The sequence below is a fragment of the Momordica charantia genome (genome assembly GCF_013281855.1).
Source record: "Momordica charantia cultivar OHB3-1 chromosome 2 unlocalized genomic scaffold, Mcharantia_2.0 BLBB01000002.1, whole genome shotgun sequence".
NCBI classification, from domain to species: Eukaryota; Viridiplantae; Streptophyta; class Magnoliopsida; order Cucurbitales; family Cucurbitaceae; genus Momordica; species Momordica charantia.
In genome coordinates, this window is record NW_028275160.1 from 18,826,170 (window position 1) to 18,849,559 (window position 23,390).

The window sequence follows — 23,390 nt, forward strand, 5'->3', positions numbered from 1 at the left end:
AGGAGGCAAATGTTGCCACCTCAAAGAGGTTCAACCGAGGTTCGTCCTCTGGAACCAAGTCTGCGCCCTCTTCTTCTGGAAGTAGGACTTTCAAGAAGAAGAAGGCTAAAGGGTCTAAACCTGACTCTGTTGCTGTCGCTGCCAAGAAAGGCAAGGCCAAGGTTGCAGAGAAAGGAAAGTGTTTCCACTGAAATATGGACGAGCATTGGAAGCGCAACTGCCCAAAATACTTGGCCGAAAAAAAGAAAGCCAACGAAGGTAAATATGATTTACTTGTTTTGGAAACATGTTTACTGGAGAACGATGACTCCGCTTGGATAATGGATTCAAGAGCCACTAATCACGTTTGTTCTTCATTTCACGAAATTAGTTCCTGGAGGCAGCTTGACGCTGGAGAGATGACTCTCAAGGTCGGAACGGGAGAGGTCATCTCAGCTGTGGCGGTAGGGGAGCTCAAGTTGTTTACAAACAAGAATATGTATATATTATTAGATAATGTGTACGTAGTTTCTAAAATTAAAAGAAACTTAATTTCAGTTTCTTGTTTGTTAGAACATTTGTATTGCATTTCATTTAGTTTGAATGAAGCGTTCATTTCAAGAAATGTTGTTAATATTTGTTCTTCTTTGCTTGAAAACAACTTATATGTGCTAAGACCAACCATAACTAAAGCAGTTTTAAATACCAAGTTGTTTAAAAATGCTAAAACTAAAAATATAAGGCAAAAAGTTTCTCACAAAGAAAAAACCTTTCTTTGGCACTTAAGAGTAGGTCACATTAATCTCAATAGGATTGAGAGGTTGGTTAAGAATGGCATTCTAAGTGAGTTAGAAGACGATTATTTACCACCATGTGAGTCTTGTCTTGAAGGCAAGATGACTAAAAGACCTTTTACTGGAAAAGGTTATAGAGCCAAAGAGCCCTTAGAACTTATACATTTAGATGTTTGTGGTCCGATGAATGTTAAAGCTCGATGAGGGTATGAATACTTCATCTCTTTTATAAATGATTATTCAAGGTATGGTTATTTATACCTAATGCAACATAAGTCTGAAGCCCTTGAAAAGTTCAAGGAGTACAAGACTGAAGTTGAAAATCAATTAGGTAAAACCATTAAAACACTTCGATCTGATCGGGGTGGAGAGTATATGGACTTGAGATTCCAGGACTATATGATAGAACATGGAATCACGTCCCAACTCTCAACCCATGGTACACCTCAACAAAACGGTGTATCAAAAAGGAGAAATAGAACCCTGTTGGACATGGTTCGATCAATGATGAGCTATGCTCAGTTGCCTAACTCATTTTGGGGTTACGCAGTGGAGACTGCGGTTTATATTTTGAACGTAGTTCCATCAAAGAGTGTTTCTGAAACACCCTTTGAGCTATGGAAGGGTCGTAAAGCTAGTTTACGTTATTTCCGCATTTGGGGATGCCCGGCACACGTGCTCATGACTAACCCAAAGAAACTGGAGCCTCGTTCAAAAGTATGCCTATTCGTAGGTTAGCCTAAAGAGACGAGAGGTGGTCTATTCTTCTATCCTCAAGAAAACAGAATGTTTGTATCGACAGATGCCACTTTCTTGGAAGAAGACCACGTTCGAGATCATAAACCACGGAGTAAGGTAGTGATTAACGAGATATCCGAAAAGGCTACAAACACGTCAACAAGAGTTGTTGATCAAACTGGCACTACAACAAGAGTCGTTGATGAAGCCAGTACATCACGTCAGTCACATCCACCTCAAGTATTGAGGGTGCCTCGACGTAGTGGGAGGGTTGTCTCACAACCTAACCGCTACGTAGGTTTAACTGAAACCCTAGTTGTCATACCTGATGATGGCATCGAGAATCCATTGACCTAAAAAAAGGCAATGGAAGATACTGACAAGGACAAATGGGTCAAAGCAATGGACCTAGAAATGGAGTCGATGTACTTCAATTCCGTTTGGGAACTTGTAGATCAACCTGACGGGGTAAAACCCATAGGGTACAAATGGATCTATAAGCGAAAACGAGGCGCCGAAGGCATGGTATAGACCTATAAGGCGAGACTTGTGGCAAAAGGCTACACACAAAGGGAAGGGATGGACTATGAAGAAACCTTCTCCCCTGTAGCTATGCTCAAGTCCATTAGAATATTTTTATCAATTGCCACATATTATGACTATGAGATATGGCAAATGGACGTCAAGACTGCCTTTCTAAATGGCAATCTTGAAGAAAGTATTTATATGTCTCAACCCGATGGGTTCATAGCACAAGGTCAAGAGCAAAAGGTTTGCAAGCTTAAACGGTCCATATATGGACTGAAACAAGCATCTAGATCTTGGAACATAAGGTTTGATACTGCGATCAGATCTTATGGTTTTGACCAAAACGTTGATGAGCCTTGTGTATACAAGAAGATCATCAACAACACTGTAGTTTTCTTAGTGTTGTATGTGGATGATATCCTACTCATTGGAAATGATGTAGGATACCTCACTGACATAAAGAAGTGGCTAGCGACTGAGTTCCAAATGAAGGATTTGGGAGAAGCTCAGTATGTTCTTGGCATCCAAATTCTAAGGGATCGCAAGAACAAAACGTTAGCCCTGTCTCAATCAACTTATATCGACAAGATGCTTGTTCGATATTCGATGCAGAATTCCAAGCCTTCGGGCATGGAATTCATCTGTCTAACGACCAATGTCCCTACACCTCAAGAAGTTGAGGATATGAGACGTATACCCTATGCTTCAGCAGTGGGCAGCATGATGTACGCTATGATGTGCACTAGGCCTGACATTTGCTATGAGTAGGGATGGTCAATAGGTACCAATCCAACCCAGGATATGATCACTGGATTGCTGTTAAGGGAATCCTCAAGTATCTAAGGAGAACGAGGGACTACAAGCTCGTGTATGGCTCTAAGGATTTGATCCTTACAAGATACACTGACTCTGACTTCCAAACAGACAAGGATTCAAGGAAATCCACATCGGGGTCAGTATTCACTCTTAACGGAGGAGCGATAGTTTGGCGTAGCATCAAACAATGACGCATCGCTGACTCCACCATGGAGGCTGAGTACGTTGCAGCTTGTAAAGCAGCAAAAGAGGCGGTTTGGCTTAGAAAGTTCGAGCGTTGCTCGGAGTTTGCAAATTTGAATCAATAGGGAGTATTGAAGGAATGATTCAAACTTAGTGGCACTAAGAAAGTGAGATCATGGAGTAGTTCAAATGTAACTTAGTCCACAAATTATGGTAGCACTAAGTTAGTGGAACTAAGTTTATGAAACACTACATTAGTGGAGTTAGTGGCACGATATTTTTATTATTGTTGTAAGCCTATAGGCACAACTTCATCCTTATTTTCACAGGATTGAAACTAAGCATTTGATATCATCATATTTGTTTGCCTCTGTTCTTTATTTTGTGCATAGTTCCATTGTTTGTTCCCAAACATTTTTATCCATTATCTTCCTAAAGAAAATTGCGCATCTTGCCTTCAATCTATTGTCTCCCACCTTTAGATATATAAGAAAATTTCCAAAGAAAATTGAGCTTTGAAGACTGAGAAATAATAAGTAATTATAAACTGATTGGATGAGATCAGTATGTATCCCACCTTTGGATATAAAATAAAATTTCCAATTGTCCAATTTTTCATCCTCCGATTGTACAAAATGGATTATCTTGCTGTTCATAAATCTCGTAGATAATTATTTTAATTTAAAAAGGTGAAGTTAAATCAATTTGGGACAGTTATAAATATGACAAAAAAAATTAAAGAAATAACAAATTTAGCATCTTCATTTTAGATTTGAAAATATAGCAAATTTTTTAGAAAGAACAGAGGTCCAATAATAAAAGGTCAAATTTACCCTCGTAGCATTGATATACCATTGATATAACACTGATATATATATATCTGATATACTTGATACACATCTGATTTACTACTGATATACAACTGAATATATCATTGATATAACCATGATATCTACTAATATAACTTCTTATATGATTATATTATTTACTATTTATTGATTTACCACCAATATATGTGTAATATATTATTGATATGTCTTTGATATTCCACTGATATAATACTAATATACAATTGATTTACTTCAGACATATCTATGATATCTACCAATATAACTTATAATATGGTTTACCACTAATATCCGTATGATATAACTAATATTTCTATTGATATAAGTTCTTATATGATTATATAATTTACCATTGATTTACCATGCTGATATAACACTTATATATCTGTGATATATACTTGATATGTCTTTAATTTACCACTGATATAACTATGATATCTACTAATAGAACTTCTCATATGATTATATGATTTACTACTAATACAACTTTGATGTATCTATGATATATACTTAATATGTCTCTAATTTACCATTGATATAACCATGATATCTACTAATATCTAACATTAATGCACCTGTGATCTACATCTGATGTATATCAGTGGCATACTATTCATCTCTAATATATTATTGATATTACAAATATATTTAGTAAACCACTGATATACATCAAATGTACATCAGAGATACATCATATAAGATATACATAGGTATATCATTACAAATATATTTAGTATATCATAAATTAGAGGTACATCAGATGTATATTAGATGTATAATACGTACATCTGATGTATATTAGAGGTAGATCGGATGTACATCAGATGTAGATCGGAAGTATATCAAAGATACATCAAACGTATATCAGATATACATTCATCCGACGTATATCAGATATCATAAGGGTAGAACTGGAACGGAAAATAAAATTCAAAAATTTTGCCATATTTACAAAATACAAAAGTGGTTGACATTTTTGAAATTTTTTAATTTCAAATTTAGAAATTCACCCATTACTACGACAATAAAAGATTTTCCTAAAATAACCACCCATGAAAATTATTTGTTTGGGTGAAAAAAATCTAGTAGAGTGAGTTGTCTGAATTACTTCTTTTTACCTAAAATATAAGGTTAACAATAATATTAAAAATTAACTACAAGATTTTCTGCCAAATCGAGCATAGCTCAAGTGGTTAAGGTACCTATTTCTGACAAAAAAATCATGAGTTCAAACCTCACCCCCACATAACATACAACTAATCAATTATCACGGGTCAACTTTAAGATTTCTTCACACACTTATAATTCCTCCTTGTTAATGCCCCATATATATGTCCAGTGGCAGATCCAAAAATGTAGTTTAGACAATTAATCTCAAAATTATAGACTTATTTGGACTCTACAAAATTTAAAAAAAAAACTCGAAAATTTGATAAAAATAAGCCGCAACAATTAAAATATGTAAAAAATTTGACATATTTATATAAAGAAATTTTTATAAAGATTCGTTATTTAGTATATTTTATAATATAGTATTCATTTTTATAATTTAATATATATATACATATACACACACACAGATACCTCTATAAAGGCAAGAAATTTTTTAACAAAAAAATGCGCTAAGGCTTGAACGTTGGCATCTTAGGGGGGCTTGGTCCTTATTCCACTACACAAAAGTCAATTTTTATGACCAATTAGGACATTCGTTTGTATATAATCCAAACATTTCAAAGTTGAGGGAGGCTCGAGCCCCCCTCGGCCTACTGTAGATCCGCCCCTGTATATGTCCACGAAGAGATTCTGTAACGACCCAGAATTTCCCACACACCTCTAGGTCACATTAACTACCCAACTAATAAAATTTAACCCCGACTACATCCTGTCAACTTCCTATTCAACAAACATATAAAATCAAGTTCCAATCCTCATCAATTTAGCGTTAAATCAATCTCATAGAATAACATTCAACAACATTCAACAACATTCGTGAACCACTTCACGAGGCAAGTTTATTTCTCAATCTATATGAATCTAAATAAATGGAATAAAACTCAAATAGGCCCCTATCCCGAAGTGAAACTAACAACAAGGGAAAAATTCTCTCAATTATTCAAATACAAATAAACCGTCTATTGGCATAACATAAGGCCTTAACAAATGACTTAAACTAAACAGGAGTAACTAAGCAGCCTATGGTCCTCACTCGTCATGTCTCCTCCGTCCCATCACCATGGTCACCCACGAGTCCTTCACCTGAAACAATCATTGTAGAGGGGGGGTGAGTATATAAAATATACTCCGTAAGTAGCCCTCACCAACCCACACACACGTCATGCTCAACTATATCAAGGAACATTCGTAATCATGCTTTTCAATACATTATACATTTAAACATATACACATTTCGTAACATATTAGTGAGAACCACAACCAGGAAACATGTTAACAACCAACCCCCAGTCTCCCTAACATTACCAGAACCTCTATGCTTATCACAGTTATCCTACCCTTCCACAGCTATCTCCTTCGTGTAGAGTCGGCCCCTGACCATTTGTACCCAGAGCCCCGACCCTGCAGCATCGGCCCTCGACCATTTATACCCGAGGCCCCGATGACTTCACCATCTATTGGCCCTTGACCATGTATCCTCAAGGCCCGACATTCATCTACAGAGGCTTAGCGTTCGACCTTGCCATTTATCCCCAAGGCTTGAACTGTGCATCGACCCTCGACCATTTATACCCGAGGCCTCGACGTCTTACAATCTATTGGCCCTTGACCATTTATACCCAAGGCCCCAATAGTTCTCCTTTAGAAAGACTCCTCGCATCGACCCCCGACCATTTATACCCGAGGCCTCAACACTCATCTTTATCCAATATTGGAATATCGACCCCCGACCATTTATACCCGAGGCCTCGATACCCAATTAGTGACGTATCAGCCCCCGACCATTTATACCCGAGGCCCTGACACTCACCCATTCACTTCATAATTTCCAAAACTCCACATATCATTTCTAACCTCCAACAAAGATTCCAGTACTAACTCCCTAATTACACCAACCACCACGACGCCCATCAACAACACCACCACTATTATGATTTCAATGCATCTCTCAGCTCACCAACACAATTCAGCATGCTTCCACAACATAAACATCATTCCAATAGCAAAACAATATACCAAACATGCTTTCACAACATACCAAATCTTAACAACAGCGCCACAGTGAGTTTAGTCATAAAAGAGCATAGTCAACAAATTGCAAACGATTGGAGCCCAACACAATTCATCCAAACACTTAATATCCAACGTCCATATTCAATAAGCACTGCTAGATATAATAAAAACTCATGAGACACGCCAAACACTTCATACAAATTCAGACAACAAACATTTCCAAAATAAATTCACTTTAACGAACATTCCCTACAATCATACATCATTCTACAACAGATCTCAGCAGTTCAACAATAAAAATTCCCACTATTATCACCGACGGACATTCAACACTAACCAGGCATACAAAACAACATAAACAAGAGTTACACTGCACAACCACGTATCAGAACCAATATTAAGCATCATAAACAGCACATCAGCAACCAAATAACAAACATCAACGCACGCACCCGCCCCCGTGCTACTTACACAAAGTTCTAATGCGCCACTAAGCTCGCCAAAAGGGTTCCTAAATCCAAAAGCAACCACACTTGTGTCTGAAACCAACTCAAAACATTTAATTTGCTTCGAAACTAAGTTGTTTGGTGAACCTTTACCTACTAACTCACAGTAAAACCTCTTGGGTTAGGAGTGGGTCGACGTCAAAACAGTGTCGGAGGGGATGGGTAACTCAAATCAAGCTTTGTTTGGGTGTGGGTCAATGCCAAAATGTATCGGAATGAAGACGTCTTCGCGAATCTGCTACTGTTCGCGTCGGATTGCAAAAAGAACGATTCGCCGGAGCTGCTGTTCGTCGGAGGCAGCCGTCGGGAGTTGCGCACGTCGCCGGGGTTGAGGTTGTAGCAGCAGGTCGTCGGGATCGCCGTGGAGCTGACCTGTGCGTCGTGCGCCGCCGTGAAGGAACGACGCTCATCGCGCACCGCCGCGAGTAGCGCCGCAGGGTGGTGCAGAAACCGTCACGCCGCCGTGGATATGCTGTTGCGCTGCTGGATCCGACCCGAGCTTGTCACCGACCGTCGAACTCCAACAGACCCGTTCAGATGGGGCCAAAATCGTGTGGGTCGTCGCGGATCTGAGGAACGCGGCCGCCGTGGGAAATCGGACACCGTCGTTCGTGCGCCGCCGCGAGCTGCTGCGGGAGGACGCCGGCATGGAGCTCACTGCTGCTGCTGTGCCGCTTCGCCGGAGATGAAGGAGCCGCCGGCTGGAATGCTCCAAGAAGAAGAAGAAGAAGTTTGGGGGGGGGGCTGCAACAAGAAAGGGAAGGGGGAAGAAGAAGAGGAAGAAGAAGAAAATGGGCTAGGGCTAGTTTGTTTTTAAACTCTTTTCTTTAACTTGTTTCAAAAACCTAAAAGTCCACATCTTATTCTTTAAGGTGGTCCAACTAAATAACACAAAGACCCAAAACAAAAGCCCAATAATTATACTTTAAAAATAAAAATAAACCCCACAACAACCCAAAATAAAATAGTCAACTTAAGCTCTAAAACCCAAGAATAATAATTCAAAGAAAAGTAGAATTTAGGAAGGAAAATCCTAAAACTCGTGAATTTAAAATTTAACTAAAAATCTCCTACACAGGTCGAGAACCTAAATTATCTTAATCCAAAGAAATTATACTTAATTCTAATTTAGCCAAAAATTAGAATTTCAAAGTTAGGAAATCCAAGAATCAAAGTTATCAACTTGAGGAAAAATCCAAAGACACTATTTATCTCTTAAAATAAACGAGTCAGAGAACGTGGGGCATTACAGATTCAGCCCAGAGTATTAGAATTAAGCAATATTATTATTCACTTCAATTAAGAGAAATTGTAGAGAAATCTTAGTTACAAAAGAGATAAGATTTTACAGACCAAAGAGAAGCAGTAACCGTAATATCCTTCAAGAGACTTGCAGATGATTTCGATGAATTAGAGAATGTTCTATTGTTTCGCTCTAGTAAAGTGTGCCAAAGAGTAGAGCCTAGTATTGCTCCATAAAATAATGTTCTTCTGGTTTGTAAGCGGGAAGGAAAGACTTTCAGATCAACTTGATTTGGGAGAACAAATTCGGCATGGAAGGAGTCAAATAGTCTATTCCAAAGACCCGTTCTGTAAGGGCAATGAAGGAAGAGATGGTCAAAAGAATACATTATACTCGAGCTAATTAAACCAATTTGACTATCGTCCAACTATCTTGTACATTTATATTTGAGATTGAATGTTCGAATTCTGTTGAATTAAAAAAATAATAATAATTCAATAAATAACCTGGTCAAACCTTTTGAATTGGCACAACATAGGTTGGCTGTGTCAAGCAATTAAAGAGAGAAAGTGACAGTAGCTGTTGGTTGGTCTGGAAGAGATTGACTTGACTTTGTTTCCTGACATTTGCATCAGTGACCTGGTCTGGTCTCTAATAAAGTTATAACTTTTATTTTCCCATGTGACTATTGTTGAAAACCAACCCAAAAGTAATTTCTCTTCTCTTAATTTATGATAGCCATCACACACCCATTCGCTCCTACTTAAAATTGCATCTACCTTATTAATTAACTATTTGGGTCTTTGTCCTTTAATATCTTCTGGGTGTAAAATATGAACACAATAGCTTGAAACTTTTTACCCTTCCAAGTGAATATTGTTGAAAATAAGCCGAGTAATTTATGTGCTATTTATGGTAGCCACGTTGGGAAATTAACGGTCCTATATAATTTTTCCTTCCACATAAAATATCAAACACAACCAATAATATGCAAATAGGAATAAAAATAGTAAAGAACAAGAATACGATGATATAGCAAATTATACTGGTTCACCACTAAGAGTTACTTCCAGTCTTCCACTCAGATGTTGGTAATTCACAAAAGCCCCCTAACTTCTAAGTATTTTACACAATTAATATTTAGGTACATGAATGAAAAACTCACAATAATCAAGATCTAATTACCCCGAATATGTTGATCTTGATGAGCCTCAATGCCTCTGCTAATGCCCGAGCCTCTCCCTTGAAACTGGCACGAAACCCTCTGAAAAAGAGCTCAAAATCGACAGGACAATAACCCTTTTTCGACTGCAAAACCCTAAACCCGAAGCTGCTCTTTTATAAACATCGACGTCATGGCACTACGGACGAAACAACGTCTGCGCCTCCACATCATCTGGACAGCGTCGCGACGCTGCCCATTCGGCCCTCATGACCTGCAGCTTCCGCTTTCCCCTGTTTTCATCCTGCTTCGACCCCGATGCGTCCCGGCTCGATCACGACTCGATCCCGACTCATCCCTAATTCGATTCGATGTCGTTTTGACTCCACCAATCCCAACAAGCCACCCATCAGTCGTTGTACTGATTAATAAAAATGATAGGCTAAGAAGCTTGCCTTTTTAATAGCCCCTTCCCATAACTGAACTCACTCTTCATTTTCTTCCCTCTTTATCACCATCTAGCTAGGAGCGATATCTCCTTCCATCAATTTGCAGGCAAGTTACTTAATCTCCTTCCATCAATTTGCAGGCAAGTTACTTAATTATCCTCTTTCCCCTTTTCTTTTTTTCTTTTTAATTCATCGAGCTTCTTTTTGGCCAATTCTCTAAAAAAGGAAAACAAGTAACAAGATATTCCAAGCACAAATATTTTCTCGCCTATTTGTTAGGTCAAGTTTTCCACAATACTTCTTACTGACTAGGACGAACAAAGAAAGAATGAGGGCAATTGTTTTGTCACCTTAATTTATGTTACATTTTAAAAATTATATAAAAAATTTTTAAGGTGAAAGTTTTCTACCCTCTAATTTGGTCCTCGACGTTTTTAGAATGAGGGACCATTCTCTAATTTACCTTAATTAAGTTTTAAAAATTTATACAAAAAATTAAAATGTTAAACTTCCAAGCTTTTCCCATTTGTTAGAATGAGGGAGAAATTTTCTTTGTTCTCTGATTTGTCTTCAATATAAAAGATTATAAAAAAAATGTTTTTATAAATTAAGATTTCAACAATTTGCTCCTATATTTTTGTTTAATAATGTCTCTCCATCCTTCTCGAAAATAAGGAATTAGAACGATGTGGCTAGAATTTAAGAAAGAAATCCAAAAGGATTAAAAGGGACTACCAACAATGTGCAATTTTTTTATACTCATCTAATATAGACCTCTTATTCAATCAAAAGTCCCTTTAATTTAAACCAGATTTTCTTTTTCTTAAAGGATACTGGAACCATTTCATTCAAAAGGGTTTGTAAACATCCATATTCAAAAATGAAGTTAGAGAAAAACACTCTAATAGAAAGAAATGGTGGAGATATAGTAATTAAGAAATATATGCGACTTAGATAGATTTTAGACCGTCTGTAGAATATCTGTTATTTCTTTCCAGTCAAATGGAACGCTATCCAATTGTCAACTCCTGTTTCCATATATATACATTTATGTTCACTTTTGAAATATATGCGATCTCTATGGTTTAAGGAGATTTGAAATGGAAGATAACCACGTTGGAACGCATCAACAGAACAAGGACGACGGATGTTATGGTATTGCAAATATTTATAAGGTTGAAGTTGGACAATTGTCGACCCAACATAATTCAAACCATGTGTCATCCATCAAAAAAATGCTTTCGGATTTGCATCCTATGACTGAAGAATGCAGCATCTATCGGGTTTCCAAACGATTACACAATATTCATGATATGGCCTTTGCGCCTCAAGACATTTCTATCGGTCCTTTTCACCATGGTCGAAAGGAGTTGATGGCCATGGAACAACTTAAACTCCGCTTTCTGCATGGTTATCTACGCCGTGTAGGAATGGAAGTTAAGGCTGCATTTGATATTGCTCGGGAATGGGAGATACGAGCCCGCAAGTGCTATGCAGAACCCATAGACATGAAGAGCGAGGACTTTGTGACAATGATGCTTGTGGATGGATGTTTCTTAGTGGAGTTGTTCATAATGGATTATGAATTCAGTGGAACTCAAACCCAGTTAAGCTATCCATTGTTCAGTGCTATAAGTACTGACTTACTTCATGACTTAATACCGCTTGAGAATCAACTCCCTTATTTTATTCTTGAATGTCTTTTCAAAATTAGTGACTATTCCTGTATAGATTGTATAGTCGGCTATCTCGGTGGTTGGTATATAGGAGCGCATGTGCTTCCTAAGGTGCCCACGAGAGAAGCAAACCACTTGGTTGATTTATTAAGCTTTTACTACGCCATCCCCACAGTGACAATTAGTGGAAACAATGGCCAGGAATGGGAGCGTCCGCCAACTGCAACCCAGCTTAAAGAGGCTGGTGTTAAGTTCCAGAAAGCAACAGATTGCAAACACATTACAGACATAAGCTTCCAGGACGGTGTTTTGAAGATTCCTTGTTTCCAAATTACGACGACCTTTGAAACCCACGTTCGAAACCTGTTGGCGTTTGAGCACTATTACCACTTGGGGCATCATAAGAGGTGTTTACAATATTTTTCATTTCTAGACGATTTGATAAACACAGAGAAAGATGTAAATTTACTTGTGGAGGCAGGGATCATCTCCAACAATATTGGCGGTAATAATGAAAACATTGCGAAATTGTTTAACGATATGGTCAAACATGCCAACATTACATCCTATATTTTCTACTACAGCCAAATTAGCCTGAATTTACGTAAGTACTGCAAGACACAGTGTCACCGGTGGATGGCTTCACTGAGACGTGACTATTTCAATACGCCATGGACTTTTATCTCCTTCCTTGCTGCAACCTTCCTCATTCTCCTCACCGTCGTGCAAACCCTCTACTCTGCTCTATCTTATTCCTAGTAATTAAACCACGTCGCGGTTTTTAATTAGTTAATTTGTTTTAGGTCTACTGTGTTGCTTACCTTCTTTTAAAACTTAAACCGGCCACCGTGCATTTACCACTTGCTTTATTTGTTGAATTAGTTTTTCAAACAATATTTGTCATATATTTACCTAATATTTCATTTGTTTATTATGTTTAAGTAGTATTGTGGATTCATGACTTTTCAATAGGGTGGTTTAGCTTGCTGCGTAGAAACCATCCCATCAAACTTAAAGAATTATGGCTATCTTACATAACTTTCCTCACTCTTTCTCCAAACCATATTCTCTGATCTATCCATTTAAATTAAGTACTAAACCATGATATACACATATGCATATGCATTTCTATCTTTATCGTAGTTTGTTTTAATTTTACTTTATTGCTCATTTACTTGTGCTACCTCTGCTGTATTGGGTTCTCAAATAAATATTATTTTATAATATTTATGAACCCTAAATGTCCTTTGTTTGGTGTGGTGTTAACCAGTTGTCTCATCGATATAACTTTATTTTATGTAAGGTACTATGAGACTAATCATTACTATCAGAGAGCACCTATTTAATTTGTCTTTTAGCAATTACTTAAAGAAAGAGAGTTCTTTTTGTCGGTGAGAAAAATCAGAAGGCAATAATAAATGGGTGTTGGCATTGTACACCACCCTACGAGGACAGCTAGCCAGTGGGGTTTTATTTTAAATAAAAATAAAAAATGAATATAATATGGAGATATTTGCATGTATGCAAAATGGAGCAAATATCAAAGTGTTGAAGTGAATTTTTTTTAACTATAAATTTCCTTAAACTTTATAGTACTAAATATAACTAAGTCAACTAAAGAAACATAAATAATTTTTTTTTATTTTCAAATCCAAGAACACCCATTACTACACCAATAAAAGAATTTCCTAAAATAACAACCCATAAATCCTTATCTTTTTTTTACGTCTCACATACTTCAATGAATCGTTCCGGTATCTTATTGAAAAAAAAATTAAAATAACAACTCATAAAGATTTGGTGTTTGGGTGAAAACTTCAAGTAGAGTGAGTTGTCTGAATTACTTATTTTTTCCTAAGATATTAGGTTAACAATAATATAAAAAATTAATTACAAGTTAAACATAAAACTAATCAACTTTATGATTCCCAATTTTCAGCGGATCAAACTAAAATTCTTACCAAACAATTACACTCCTCTCCATCATTAATGCCCCATATATATTTGTTCAGACAGATTCAGCCAAGAGTATTAGAATTGAACGATATTGTTATTCACTGTCTTTCATCACAAGGCTGATCTAAGGCTAATTAAGATAATCTAACCATAGCTCAATTATATTATTATACATTTGTTTTAGAGATTGGATGTTGGAATTATGTTGAACTAAAGTGAATAAATAAATAAATAATGTTAACTTTGAAATGTATAACATAGGTTGCTGTCATGCAATTTAAGAGAGAAAGTGACGGTAGCTATATTTTGTCCATTCATGGTCTTCAAAGTCTTTAGTTGCTTAGCTGTTTGTTGATCTGAACAACTCACTCTACTTGTTTGTTGGGTTTGCAAAGGGAATGCAGAAAAAGTCTCACATTGGTCACGGAAGAGCATAATTCATAGTATATACACGAAGAACAATTATCTTCATTAGTATGAGGTCTTTTAGGTGAAACTGTAGCTAAAATTGCTTACTGCAAGTATATGCGGGAAATTAACGGTCCTGTATAATTTCCACTTCCACATAAAATATTCACACACAACCACAATATGCAAATAATAAAGAAAACTGTAAAGAACAAAAAACAACATAGCAAAATTATACTGGTTCACCACTAAGGGCTACGTCCAGTCTTCCATTCAGATGTGGGTAATTCACTAATATTCGTTAAGGACAGGATACAAAACTCTCCCCAAAAATATCCCCTAGAGGTTCTAACAAAAACCCTCTAGCTTCTAAGTATTTGACACAATTAATACTCACTAGTATAAAGTTGGTCTTCCATGACAGTTGTGAACAGTAAAAAAGTTTGGATGAAAAAAAAACTGTCATAAATCATGGGGGCACGTTTTTGGCCGGAAAAAACGCTATTTTTCGGATTTTGTAAGTTTTATGACAGTTAAAAACTGTCACGAAAATCGAAATTTCAATGACAGTGGAAAACTGTCACGAAATGGTGGAGGCGCGATTTTGGCGGGAAAAAACGGCAATTTACGAAAATTTTCAAGCTTTTATGACATTTTATTGTCAATGAAAATAAAAAAATCAAGTATTTCATGACAATTACCTAGACGATCTTGATAATGTATGACATACAAAAACAAATGATTTTGAGCGCGTTTCATTTCTGTCGGAAAAACTGCAGCTTCGTTAACGATATTAATTATTTCGGGATTGTTCGGTCGCATCGAGTATAGATTTATGCTTAATAGTTTCCCCAAATACTCTATGAAACAAGTAGAAGATGGTATTTGTTACAGTGGTATGCTTATCCTGCGTAATTGTGTCCTTCCTCTCTTCTGTCCCGAGTTTGAGCCTTATGAATTTAAATTATTTTTTCAACCCTCTATTAATATATTTTTATAAAAAAATAATATAAGTTAATTCTAGTTTCACCAAGCATTCCGTAAATAAAATATTCATATTTAAATTATACCCTTATTTTTTTTATTGGAATGAAAGGTAATCAACTTAATCGAATGGTTAGGAATTAATTTGAGTTTAAATTGGAACTAGTTAGGTTCATAAAGCTTTAAATTTTTATAACATAAAATTTTGAAGTTTAGATAGAAATTTCCAAAATTAAATCTTAGTTTTGAGAATTTGTTTTTTTTTTATTAGATTCTTGTTTAAGAATATTAATAGTAACTTTTTGAAAGATATAGAAACAAGTCAACAAAATGAAAAATAAAAACTTAGTAGATATTTATTTTTGTAAAATATATATATATATATATATATATAATGATAACATATTTAGTTACTTGTGTGAATTGAACGCTCAAGACCACTAAGATTTATGGACACATGTGTACACCAAATACCAACAAAATAAGCTGATTTTATGAAATGTTCAAGTATAATATTAATATAGTAATCATTTTTTCATTGTAGGTAATTAAAATTAAAATAAATTAAATCAAACCACGCCATTTTGTGAACTTCTTTCTTCCTCATCTGTTTTCGATGTTTTTTCAAAAAACCAAAAGTTCATTATCTTCCTCGCGCCGTCGTTCAAGATCTGTTACCTAGATGACGCAAATTCACATAATTGATCGTCAACACTACAAGAATGATGAGTTTTTTCCAACGCTTTTATTCTCGACGCTGGGCAAACATCTTTTTCCCGATTAAAGAATAATAGTCGAGACTCTGCCAACTATTGCCTAAAATAATCAAGAAAGGAATATATTTTTGACGCTTTTATTATCGACACTGGGTGAAGTTACTCTTACCGACGCTTTTGCCTAATAGTCGGTTAAAATTTTGTTTTTATATATTACCACTCCCGACGATTTTTGAAATAGTCGGGAGAGGTTTATATTCCCGACTATTTTATTATATAGTCGGACGAAATTTTTCTTAATTTTTTTAAATTACCACTCCCCACAATTTTTAGAAAAAAAGTTGAATAGTGGACTTTTACACCAATATTTTAATAAATTGTTGGGCGCTATTGTTTTTTATTTTTTTAAATATTACAATTCCCGACTATTTCGAAAATAGTCGGGACATATTAATATTCCCGACCATTCTAAAATAGCGTCGGTAATATATATTTTTAAATATTACAATTCCCGACTCTTTTGAGAAAGATGAGGCTTCTAATGTTGGGGAAGAAGATATTGAGAAAGATGATTTCTTCCCAAGTTTTCGAGTTATTTTTTTTTTAAGATTTAAATTGTGCATTTGGATTTTCCCTTAAGCTGATAATTAAATTACTCGATCTTCTAATTTTAGACATCTATTTTTAGGTAAATTAGAACTTAAAGTCCAATCTCGTTAGATTGAGATGAATTAAGTTTTAAATTTTTTTTAAAGAGATTTTTTTAATTAAATCTTAATCCAACGTTTAGGGAATTTATTTTCTCTTTTGAATTTTATGGTTGGGTTTTGAAAGTTAATTTTTTTTCCCAAATCCTTTTTAGAGTGGGATTTCGTTTAACATAAAGAATTATAATTTATTTCAAATTTATTCTAAATTATTTCCTTTCATTTCATTTTGTTTTTTTATTTTATTCTGGATTGACGTGAGTTTGTTATGAATTTTAATTCTAATAGCATTGGTGTTTTCGCTTGGGCTTTTCTTCTGAAAATCGTTAGTTTTAAAGAAAATTAGAGTTTTAGTTTTACCCATGGGCCTCTTTTTAATTTGGGTCTTAGAAAAAAACAAAGTAAAGAAAACAAAACAAAAAAAAGGGAAACCTAGACCATCTCTCTTCCCCTCTCTTTGTCACTAGCCGCCCCCCCCCCCCCTGTTTTCTTCTCCGATGAAATCACGTAGCCGCGCCCTCCTCGTTTCAAAAAGTCGACGACCCACGACAGCTTGAGTGTTCGACGACAGTTGGTTCACCTCCGCGGTGGCTTCTGCGTGATTTCACGGCGACTCCAACGCTTTTCATCGATTTTCTTGGCGGCTCAACGGCAACCCACGAACCTCAAACACGCACGCCATCCTCAATGTTCCTTTGATGACTGACTCGACCCGCGACAACTTCCGAACAGCTCGACTTTAGATGCGTTTTCTTCCTTCAGCTTTGACCCATACCAAAACGACGTCAATTTGTGATACCCACCCCCTTCGACGTTGCTTTGACGCTTACCCACTCCCAAACGAAGGTCGATTTGAGCTACCCACAGCTTTTACTGTGTAGGACCAGCAAGTTCGAGCTCTTTTTGAACTCAGTTTTACAGTGGCGAACCCATTCGACATCGACCCACCAAAGACCTAAATTGGTTTAGCGAGATTTAGTAGGTATTGAATATTAAGGTGTTAGTGACGCGTTAGGACCCTATGGTTAGTAGTTCTTACTTGTCTATATTTGCTCTTCAACGTATAAGTTGCTTGGTTGTTTGGTTGCCTTTAAACTTTATACTACACTTGCTATATTGTTAATGAACTGTTGGATACACATGTTGGTTCTTGTTTAGTTTTGAACACGTGGGATTGAATACTGTTTTCTGGAATTGATGGACGTGTTTCTCAATGGTGTTTACTAAGTTGCTTGCTTGATTGTGTTCCTAAGAACTTATTGAATATTTGTGATGAGGTTGTAGGGCTGAAACATGCTGAGTTTATGTTGGTGGTTGTGGCTTTTAAAGATTTTTGTCATGTTGTCGTTTGCTTAGTTGTGTTTGAAAAGCATGCTGAACTTTTGTGAGAAGCCTGTTGGATATATGTTCGTCGTAGGAGAGGTTGTGTTTCGTTTTGAAAAATTTACATGTTCTGGTTATGGAAATATGTTGGACTGTTATGAGCTGAATATTGGCCGTTCTGAGATTGATGATGTGCTTCGGGCTAGTTGAGTTTGTGGTTTCAACAAGAAGGTTTTCTAATTAATTTCTCATCATGTTATTATTTCATCATATAGGCTTGGTGCAGCCGATGGCAAGGATTTAGAAGTAAAGGTCTACCTAATATTGAAACTTTGACAACAAGACATGTAAGTGCTTTCATTCTTCTCAATTAAATAATTATTGGTACGAGTTAATGTGTAATTGATTATTTTCCCATTTCATTTTTTATCTCTTTTAGGTGGACTGAATGCATAGATGTAATTATTATGCCATCTTAGTTCATGGAAGTTATGGTTTTTAAACATAGGCTAACTTTCACCTTAACAATTTTTTGTAAAAATAGTTACTGCTAGTTTTATAACTCTAAAGCATCTGTTGTCTAGTATTGTTTCATTATGAAATGTTAGAGTTTACAAATCGTCCCATATATAAGGCTTCCTACTAAACTATCATATGGAACTGACAAATGGTTCTTCAATTTCATCTGATGTAGAAGGAAACTGACATGTTGACAACTTAAAATGTTGGGCTAATGTAGTTTTAACTGTCTTAGCAGACTCCAAATGGAAACGTTTTATCACCATGTTCAAGTATTCAGCTTGTGATATAAACAATATGAGTTTCTTGGACAGCCTCTATGAAGCTCCACACCCAGAATTTTCTTGCCTTGGCTCAAGTCCTTCATCTCAAATTCACTTATAAGTTCCTATTTTATCTTCTCAGTCTCGCTTTTATCTTGAGAAGCTATCAAGATGTCATCGACATAGAGGAGTAGAACAAAGACATCACTAGTAATAACTTTCTTATATACACAACAATCATAATAATTTATCTTGAATCCCTTTGCTATATACACAAGGAAAATGAGTGGGGAAGAAAAAAAAACAAGTGTGTTTATTTGCTATATTTTAGGGAATATGAAATAGGAATAGGAATAAGAATAGGAAGGTTTCTATTTTTTCCATGTTAGTTTAGTTAAATTATACCTTATGAGAGTTGTCTAATTGTTAGACTAACCAAGTTAGATACTATATTTAGATATTTGCTAGCCTCCATATCTTTGTAAGTTTGTTTGTTTCTAGGAAACTTCTCCTTTTAATGACCATTATACGTCATGGTAGTTTCTTTATTGGGATGGTCCTCCCTACGATGCCTTTCATGGGATGATCTCCTACTCTTGAAGTTTGACAACAAGTTTAATCATACTGTCCATATTTGATGTAGTTTGAATAAACCTTAAAATTAGTCTCGACCTGTAGTTTCTTTCTTTTTTATATTATCATCAGCAAATTGTTTACGTCATCATTAAATAAGTTGCCTAATATCAAGACAAATGGACAAATCATGGATGAAAAAAAGTAGATTGTCTGAGGATTATGAGTTAGGAGTGAGTCATTCATTGAATTTGGGTTCCATCATGCAAATGGTTCTAAGGTTATATGTTGTCCCTGCTTGAAATGTGGAAACCGTATAGATAAGAATGCTGCAACCATTAGAAATCACTTGTACAAACACGGTATTAATCAGAACTATAGGGTATGGTTCTGGCATGGTGAAGAACTTGCACCTAGAACAGATGATGATAGCTAGGTTGAATGGTGAGTTCAATAAGAATCACGAAGATGATAATGATTTGTTCGATGTGATTGACATGGTTCAGATTGTTTATGATGGAATTTCACATGTAACGATTTATAATGATTTGTTCGATGTAATTGACATGGTTCAGACTGTTTATGATGGAATTTCACATGTACCGAAATCGTTTGAAAATATGTTTGATAATGCTCATTATACCCTGGATGTAAAAAGTTCACGAAGTTGTCAGCTTTAGTAAGATTATACAACCTGAAAGTACGATATTCATGGACCAATTCCAGTTTTTCAGAATTACTATCTGTAATTAGTGACCTCCTACCAGAATTGAATGAAATGCTGAAATCCATGTACGAGGCAAAAAAGCCATTGTGTTCTCTAGGTTTGAATTATGAGAAAATTGATGCATGTCCTAATGATTGTTGCTTATATAGAAAGGAATACGCACACTTGAACCGATGTCCTTATTGTAGTTTGTCTAGGTCGAAATTAAATAAGGATACACTAAGGAGAAAGAAGGAGTTTCCGCAAAGCAGCTGTGGTACTTTTCGATAATTCCAGGATTCATTAGATTATTTAGGAGCTCCGATCATGCTAAGAATTTGACATGGCACAGTACCGGTAGGAAACTAGATGGGGTTTTGCGACATCCAGCTGACTCTCCCTCTTGGAGGTTAATAGATCACCTTTGGCCGGATTTTGGTTTGGAATCAAGAAATTTACGTTTGGGCTTATCAACGGATGATGTTAACCTATATGGGGATAAGAACAATAAATATAGTTGTTGGCCATTGATAACTACAATATATAACCTTCCACCATGGTTGTGTACGAAGAGGAAGTTCTTGATGTTGACCATGTTAATTTCAGGACCGAAACAACCGGGGTACGATATAAATACATATCTAGCTCCGTTGATTGAGGACTTGAAACTTTTGTGGGAAGATGGAGTTTAGTGTTATGATGCGCACAAACAAGAATCGTTTATTCTAAAAGCTGTCTTGTTGTGGACTATTAACGACTTTCCAGCATATGGAAACTTATGTGGATGCACTGTGAAGGGTTATAAAGCTTGCCCGATATGTGGCGCTAACACTTCTTCAATACGGTTGGTTCATGGGAAAAAAAATGTGTACATGGAACATAAAAGATTTTTACCAAGATATCATCCATACAGAAAACAAAAAAAACATTTAATGGTAGGCAAGAGCGTGCAAATGCTCCGCAACCTTTGTCGGGAGATGCTATTTTTAGAATACTTACTGACATGAACTTCCCAAGGGGCAAGAAAGACGAAAATAAAATGAGTTTGCAAACTGCCAATAGGTATTGGAAGAGAAAATTTGCATTCTTTCAACTCCCATATTGGAATAAGTTTCACGTTAGACATTGTCTGGATGTAATGCATATCGAGAAGAATGTGTGTATAAATATCATGGGAACATTATTGGACATTCCAGGAAAAGGTAAAGACGGAATAAATGCTAGGCTTGACCTGGTTGAGTTGAATATTCGCACTGAACTTACACCAGTAACGAGAGGGAAAAAAACTTATATACCTCCTGCCTGTCACACATTATCAAGAGAGGAGAAAAAAATTTTATGTAAGACTTTGTATGATGTCAAAGTTCCTGAAAGGTACTCCCTCCAACATTCGAAGTCTTGTCTCTTTTGAAGACTTGAAACTAAACCAGCTGAATCTCATGATTGTCATGTTTTGATGCAAAAACTACTTCAAATTGCGCTAAGCTCAGTTCTACCCAAGCATGTGCGATATACAATTATCAGGTTGTGTTTATTCTTCAACTGAATATGTTCTAAAACTGTGAATGTTGAAGAATTGGATAAATTGCAAGATGATATAGTGGTTACATTATGTCTATTAGAGAAGTACTTCCCACCTTCATTTTTCGATGTAATGGTGCATCTTACTATTCACCTTGTGAGAGAAGTTGAACATTGCGGGCCTGTCTATTTAAAGTGGACGTATCCATTTGAACGATATATGAAAGTATTGAAGGGATATGTGCAGAATAGAAATCGTCCTGAATGAAGTATTGCACAGTCATATATAGTAGAGGAAGCTGTTGAATTTTGCACTGAGTTTCTTTCTGGACTAGATGCAGTTGGACTTGGCTCTCAAAACAATGTAGAAGAGAGTCTCCGTGATAGGCCTTTATCAGATGGATCATACGTAAAGCCGAGTGTTGAACATCTAAAACAAGCTCATATTTATGTACTGGAGAACACTGAAGAAGTGGAACCATATCGAAGGTATTAAGATTTCAATCTCATAAGTATATTTCAATTGAAGATTTTTATAACACTCAACATTTGTTGCAGACAACACATGAAACACTTGAAAGAGAAAAATCCAAGTAGGTCAAATAATATGAAGTGGCTTCAGAATGAACAAACCAGAAGCTTCGGCAACTGGATACGTGATAAGGTGAACAATGTCCATAATTCAAATATCTTGTACACTTGATAGGCATGCAGTATAATCAGATGTCTTTTTTTTTCCTTTCCATAGGTGATGAGCGAAATTACGGACGGTAAATGCATTTCGGAAACCTTGTGCTGGATGGCTCATGGGCCTAACCCAGAGGTTAGGATGTATGACGGCTATAGGATGAATGAATGTTCTTATAGCACAAAACAACGTGACAATATTAGAAGTTTCCAAAATAGTGGGGTAAGCTTAGTTGCCACGACAATTCAAGTGTTTAGTGCAAAAGATAAGAATCCAATAGTTGGAGACATGTCATTCTATGAGGTCATTCAAGAGATATGGGAGAGTAGCTACAACACATTTAAACTTCCACTATTTAAATGTGATTAGGTTGAAAACCACAACGGGGTTAAAACATACGAAATTGGATTTACACTAGTTGATCTGAATCGTATTGGACACACGTCAGATTCATTCATACTGGCATCACAAGCTAGGCAGGTTTTCTATGTAGAAGATCCAAGTGATGTACAATGGTCAATAGTAGTGACGCCCCCATTGAAAGACTTCAGTTACACTTATTCCGAGGATGATCTTGATGATTCTTCGTTGCACTATACTTCAATCTCGAAGGACACACCATCAGCTGAAGTTGATGAAAATGGCCCACTATATACAAGAGAAGATTGTGAAGGCACATGGGTTGATATTTAATTATGTATTGAGTACGTATATACAATATTTTATAATATTTTATTTGTTGTTGTGTTAATCAAATTCTAACACGTGTGAACTATTGTCTTTTTGTTTTCCGTAGGCAATCAGTTCAAGCGGATATACTAGAAGGCATTGTTTTAAATTATTTTGTTATCATGCATCGTTTTGTTCACATTAGACTATATTGAGTTCACGTATTCTGTTTACATTTGTTGTTTGTTA

The 23,390-nt window shown here is 36.0% G+C and overlaps 1 protein-coding gene, 1 long non-coding RNA gene and 1 pseudogene across 2 annotated transcripts; 2 read left to right on the forward strand and 1 right to left on the reverse strand.

Annotated features, from left to right (window-relative positions):
• Positions 1 to 5,862: 5,862 nt before the first annotated feature.
• On the reverse strand, positions 5,863 to 8,314 carry LOC148212977 (uncharacterized). Its single transcript, XR_015789403.1, has 2 exons — positions 7,544 to 8,314; positions 5,863 to 6,142 (listed from the first exon to the last, which is right to left on the reverse strand). It is a non-coding gene; the product is annotated as an uncharacterized LOC148212977 (long non-coding RNA).
• A 2,126-nt stretch (positions 8,315 to 10,440) lies between these two features.
• LOC111022276 (UPF0481 protein At3g47200) lies at positions 10,441 to 13,098 on the forward strand. Its single transcript, XM_022299444.2, has 2 exons — positions 10,441 to 10,572; positions 11,523 to 13,098. The coding sequence occupies exon 2, from the start codon at positions 11,533 to 11,535 to the stop codon at positions 12,865 to 12,867; it is 1,335 nt and encodes a 444-aa protein (XP_022155136.1). The 5' UTR covers positions 10,441 to 10,572; positions 11,523 to 11,532; the 3' UTR covers positions 12,868 to 13,098.
• An 8,320-nt stretch (positions 13,099 to 21,418) lies between these two features.
• On the forward strand, positions 21,419 to 23,165 carry LOC148212978 (uncharacterized; annotated as a pseudogene).
• Positions 23,166 to 23,390: the final 225 nt, after the last annotated feature.